Here is a 6,000-nt window from a genome sequence, read left to right as displayed (position 1 = left end):
TGTTCAAACTGGGTAATGGCCAAAAATATAGGTGTTAAATAAAACCCCTGCCTTGTTTTTGATGAACACTTAGGCCTACTGCGCTACTGAATCGTAATGGAGATCATTATTAGAGAATTTATGTGTGAGAAGCATGAGTGAAATATTCCAACATAGTGTTACTGTTCAAACTGGGTAATGGCCAAAAATATAGGTGTTAAATGAAACCCCTGCCTTGTTTTTGATGAACCGTTGGGCCTACTGCGCTACTGAATGGTAATGTTGGTCATTATTAGAGAAAAATGTGTGAGAAGCATGAATCAAATATTCCAACACAGTGTTACTGTTCAAACTGGGTAATGGCCAAAAATATAGGTGTTAAATAAAACCCCTGGCTTGTTTTTGATGAACACTTAGGCCTACTGCGCTACTGAATGGTAATGTTGATCATTATTAGAGAAATAATGTGTGAGAAGCATGAGTCAAATATTCCAACACAGTGTTACTGTTCAAACTGGGTAATGGCCAAAAATATAGGTGTTAAATAAAACCCCTGGCTTGTTTTTGATGAACACTTAGGCCTACTGCGCTACTGAATGGTAATGTTGGTCATTATTAGAGAAAAAAATGTGTGAGAAGCATGAGTCAAATATTCCAACACAGTGTTACTGTTCAAACTGGGTAATGGCCAAAAATATAGGTGTTAAATAAAACCCCTGCCTTGTTTTTGATGAACCGTTGGGCTTACTGCACTACTGAATTGTAATGTCGGTCATTATTACAGAAAGAATGTGTGAGAAGCATGAGTCAAACATTCCAACACAGTGTTACTGTTCAAACTGGGTAATGGCCAAAAATATAGGTGTTAAATAAAACCCCTGGCTTTTTTTTGATGAACACTTAGGCCTGCTGCGCTACTGAATCGTAATGGAGATCATTATTAGAGCAATAATGTGTGAGAAGCACGGTTTTAGCGCACGAGTACGTTGAGGAAGTCGACGGTGGCGCTGACAGGAAGTACGTCCACGTTGGAGTCAACTTCCTGTCCGGTAAATGAGCGTGCGCCGCGTTTGCTCGACTTTTAAAGTGTCAGCTGACCCCGATCCCCCCCCCGCCCCCCCGAATGTTAGAACCCACTTGTGTCAAGGCGCCGCCTGGTCCGGGGCCTGAACCCGCCTCTAGAACCTTCCATCTCTCCTCTCTCTCTCTCTCTCTCTCTCCAAGCTCCCCTGTTGCTGCCTGCTGTCGAGCTGGTGGGCGAGGGAGGGGGGGGTGGGGGGGTGGGGGGGGGGGGCGCACTTGGCCGTGGCCGCGGCGAGCAGCTGGGCAGGCTAACGGGGAATGATAATGACCTCGCCCGCCCGCTCCACAACAATAGTGCGCTCAGTGGCCCGGAAAATTGCGTCGGTCGGCGAGCTCCGCTCACTTACTAATTGACATTGCCAAATATTTTAAGAACAATCGGAATGTGGCGTGGCGAGCGGGGAGGGGGCGGGGTTAAGCGGCGAAGAAAGCGCGGGGATCTTAATCCCCTGGATTTTAATTCCTCCCTCGCTCGCCCACTCTTTTTTTTTTTTTTTGGTGATGGGTGAGATAGCGGGAAGCCAGCACATTTCTCATGTCACATTTCTCATGTCAGCGCCCTCGTGTTGACACAAAAGACTTTTATGTGACCCGTCAGACGGAGGGGGGAGGGGGGAGGGGGGCTGAGAATTAGACAGCGTGAGAGAGAGAGAGAGAGAGAAGAAGTGATTCCTCAGTGGCGGATCTCATGTCTGCTCCTCCATTTTTAATGAGGCAAAGGTCGCGCTCCTTCACGTGCGTCATCCTCATCCTCATCCTCATCCTCACACCCAAGTTCACCTCTTCACCCCCCGCCCCCCTCGCCGACATAGTGCACACCTCTCTGCAGTAGTTCCTGACCTCATGTCCGTTCTCATCTCATCTCATCTTCCCAGACCACGGCCAGGCTGATCCGTGAGCCTCATCACGTCTCATCTCACATTTATCATGCAGTATTTGCTCTCATCCAGTTGCTTCTTTTCCCCTCATCTCTTTTGTATTCTCTTTTGCTCATTCCGTCACGTCTCGTGTTACAAACCCCCGTTTCCATATGAGTTGGGAAATTGTGTTAAATGTAAATATAAACGGAATACAATGATTTGCAAATCCTTCTCAACCCATATTCAGTTGAATATGCTACAAAGACAACATATTTGATGTTCAAACTGATAAACTTTTTTTTTTTTTGTGCAAATAATCATTAACTTTAGAATTTGATGCCAGCGACACGTGACAAAGAAGTTGGGAAAGGTGGCAATAAATACTGATAAAGTCGAGGAATGCTCATCAAACACTTATTTGGAACATCCCACAGGTGTGCAGGCAAATTGGGAACAGGTGGGTGCCATGATTGGGTATAAAAGTAGAATCCATGAAATGCTCAGTCATTCACAAACAAGGACGGGGCGAGGGTCACCACTTTGTCAACAAATGCGTGAGCAAATTGTTGAACGGTTTAAGAAACACCTTTCTCAACCAGCTATTGCAAGGAATTTAGGGATTTCACCATCTACGCTCCGTAATATCATCAAAGGGTTCAGAGAATCTGCACGTAAGCAGCTAAGCCCGTGACCTTCCATCCCTCAGGCTGTACTGCATCAACAAGCGACGTCGGTGTGTAAAGGATATCACCACATGGGCTCAGGAACACTTCAGAAACACACTGTCAGTAACTGCAGTTGGTCGCTACATCTGTAAGCGCAAGTTAAAACTCTCCTATGCGAGGCGGAAAGCGTTTATCAACAACACCCAGAAACGCCGTCGGCTTGGCTGGGCCCGAGCTCATCTAAGATGGACTGATACAAAGTGGAAAAGTGTTCTGTGGTCTGACGAGTCCACATTTCAAATTGTTTTTGGAAACTGTGGACGTCGTGTCCTCCGGACCAAAGAGGAAAAGAACCATGCGGATTGTTATAGGCGCGAAGTTTAAAAGCCAGCATGTGTGATGGTATGGGGGTGTATTAGTGCCCAAGACATGGGTAACTTACACATCTGTGAAGGCACCATTAATACTGAAAGGTACATACAGGTTTTGGAGCAACATATGTTGCCATCCAAGCAACGTTACCATGGACGCCCCTGCTTATTTCAGCAAGTAAAAGAGTGCGGGTACTAAACTGGCCTGCCTGTAGTCCAGACCTGTCTCCCATTGAAAATGTGTGGCACATTATGAAGTCTAAAATACCACAACGGAGACCCCCGGACTGTTGAACAACTTAAGCTGTACATCAAGCAAGAATGGGAAAGAATGACCACGTAGGGCATTTATCATGCAGTATTTGTTCTCATCCAGTTGTTCCTTTTTTCCATTCCGTCTCGTCTCATGTTACATCCTTTCTCATCCCGCATTGGTCGTCGCTACAATCCTCGGCCGTGACAGTTCATCCTGTGGGATTCTTTATCTGGTTACATTCTCATCTCACCTCAGATGATCATGTACGTTATCACGTTACATCTCATCTCATTTCACTGGACGTTGCCTCGTCTGCTGTCTCACCGTGTTCGTCGTTTTTTTTCTTTTGTTTCGTCTCATCTTTGATGTCAATATTATTATTTCTCATGCCTCGAACCTCATGTTATTATCTTTTGCTTAAAGGTGTCTCATCTGTTTCATGTATTTTCTCATCTCGTTACATATTTTACCAAATATCACCTTATCTCATCTAGTCTTTGTCATTTTATGTCATAACATTGCAATTAATATCATTGTCACATCTTATTTGTCATGTCTCATTTTGTCTCATCTCACGTTAACTAGATTAGTCTCCCAGACCACGGCCAAGCTGATCCATGAGCCTCATCGTGTCTCATCTCACATGACCACGTAGGGTATTTATCATGCAGTATTTGCTCTCATCCAGTTGTTTCTTTTTTCCATCCCGTCAAGTCTCATGTTACATCCTTTCTCATCCCGCATTGGTCGTCGCCACAATCCTCGGCCGTGACAATTCATCCTGTGGGATTCTTTATCTGGTTACATTCTCATCTCACCTCAGATGATCATGTACGTTATCACGTTACATCTCATCTCATTTCACTGGACGTTGCCTCGTCTGCTGTCTCACCGTGTTCGTCGTTTTTTTTCTTTTGTTTCGTCTCATCTTTGATGTCAATATTATTATTTCTCATGCCTCGAACCTCATGTCATTATCTTTTGCTTAAAGGTGTCTCATCTGTTTCATGTATTTTCTCATCTCGTTACATATTTTACCAAATATCACCTTATCTCATCTAGTCTTTGTCATTTTATGTCATAACATTGTCATTTTCACCGGATCCTGTCTCATCTTATTTGTCATGTCTCATTTTGTCTCATCTCACGTTAACTAGATTAGTCTCCCAGACCACGGCCAAGCTGATCCATGAGCCTCATCGTGTCTCATCTCACATGACCACGTAGGGTATTTATCATGCAGTATTTGTTCTCATCCAGTTGTTCCTTTTTTCCATTCCGTCAAGTCTCATGTTACATCCTTTCTCATCCCGCATTGGTCGTCGCCACAATCCTCGGCCGTGACAATTCATCCTGTGGGATTCTTTATCTGGTTACATTCTCATCTCACGTCAGATGATCATGTACGTTATCACGTTACATCTCATCTCATTTCACTGGACGTTGCCTCGTCTTTTGTCTCACCGTGTTCGTCCTTTTTTTTTCTTTTGTTTCGTCTCATCTTTGATGTCATTATTATTATTTCTCATGCCTCGAACCTCATGTTATTATCTATTGCTTAAAGGCGTCTCATCTGTTTCATTTATTTTCTCATCTTGTTACATATTTTACCAAATATCACCTTATCTCATCTAATCTTTGTCATTTTATGTCATAACATTGCAATTAATATCATTTTCACCGGATTCTGTCCCATCTGTCACGTCTAATTTTGTCTCATCTCACGTTAACTAGTTAAGTCTCATCTTTAATCCCAACTCAATTAATCATGTGATATTGGTTCTCATCCCTTGACCTCATAACTTCATCTTCTGTCTGAAGGCCTCTCATCCGCCTCATGTTTCCTCATATTTGCCACGAGACATCCTTTACCTCAGCGCACCTAATTATGTCGTCTCATGTCTATGGTTTGATGTTATCACATTGCATTTAATCTTGCGTCACTGGTCTCATGTTTTCCTCATGTTTGTCTTACACCACACCTTATCTCATCTTATTTCTATAAATCTATGTTATCAAGTTGCATCTGATCTTATTTTACTGAGACCTGTCTCATATTTATCTCATATCGTCTCACCTTTTTGTTTGATCTTTTATTAACTTCATTAGACTCATTTTTAATCTCATTTCAATGTAACCTGTGGGATTGTTTCTCATCCCTCAACCTTAAAACCTCATCTCCTGTCTAAAAGTCTCAGGTTTTCCTCATTTTTTTTACGTCACCTCACCTTCTATCAATGCATGTTATCACGTTGCATTTGATCTCATTTTACTCCATCCTGTCTCATATTTTTTCTCATATCCGCTCACCCTGTTCATCGAATCTCATCACATACTATTTTAACTCACATCTTAATTATATTTCAAAATATCCTGTGAGATTGTTTCTCATCCTTCAACCTTATAACCTCATCACCAGTCTAAAAGTCTCTCATCAGTCTCATGTGTTCCTCATATTTGTCTTGGGACTCTTGTCCCATTTTTTTTTAACACATTTCTATCATTTTATGTAATCACATTGCATCTCATCTCATTTTACTCAACCCGGTCTCATATTTCATCTCGTTCCATCTACCTTTTCATCGAACATCATCACATATGAACTCAATTAGTCTCATCATTAATCTCATTTCAAACTATCCTGTGAGATTGTTTCTCATCCCTCAACCTTATAACCTCATCCCCGGTCTAAAAGTCTATCATCAGTCTCATTTGTTCTTCATTTTTTTTGTCTTGTCACATTTTTTTTTTTTTACTGCACCTCACTTTATTATCTAATCTCATGT

General features: G+C 42.4%; 1 protein-coding gene across 1 annotated transcript in view; it reads right to left on the bottom strand.

The window, feature by feature from the left end:
* Window positions 1-949: 949 nt before the first annotated feature.
* Window positions 950-6,000, bottom strand: part of LOC133665297 (zinc finger protein 536-like) — a 235,562-nt gene continuing 230,511 nt past the window's right edge. The window contains exon 6 of the mRNA XM_062070558.1: window positions 950-1,021. Within this exon, the coding sequence (XP_061926542.1) occupies window positions 950-1,021 (72 nt within the window). The remainder of the gene's footprint in view (window positions 1,022-6,000) is intronic.

This window comes from Entelurus aequoreus, linkage group LG02, assembly GCF_033978785.1.
Source record: "Entelurus aequoreus isolate RoL-2023_Sb linkage group LG02, RoL_Eaeq_v1.1, whole genome shotgun sequence".
In the NCBI taxonomy this organism is placed as follows: Eukaryota; Metazoa; Chordata; class Actinopteri; order Syngnathiformes; family Syngnathidae; genus Entelurus; species Entelurus aequoreus.
The sequence above is the reverse complement of the archived record's forward strand: the minus strand, read 5'-3'. Positions and strand labels throughout refer to the sequence as shown.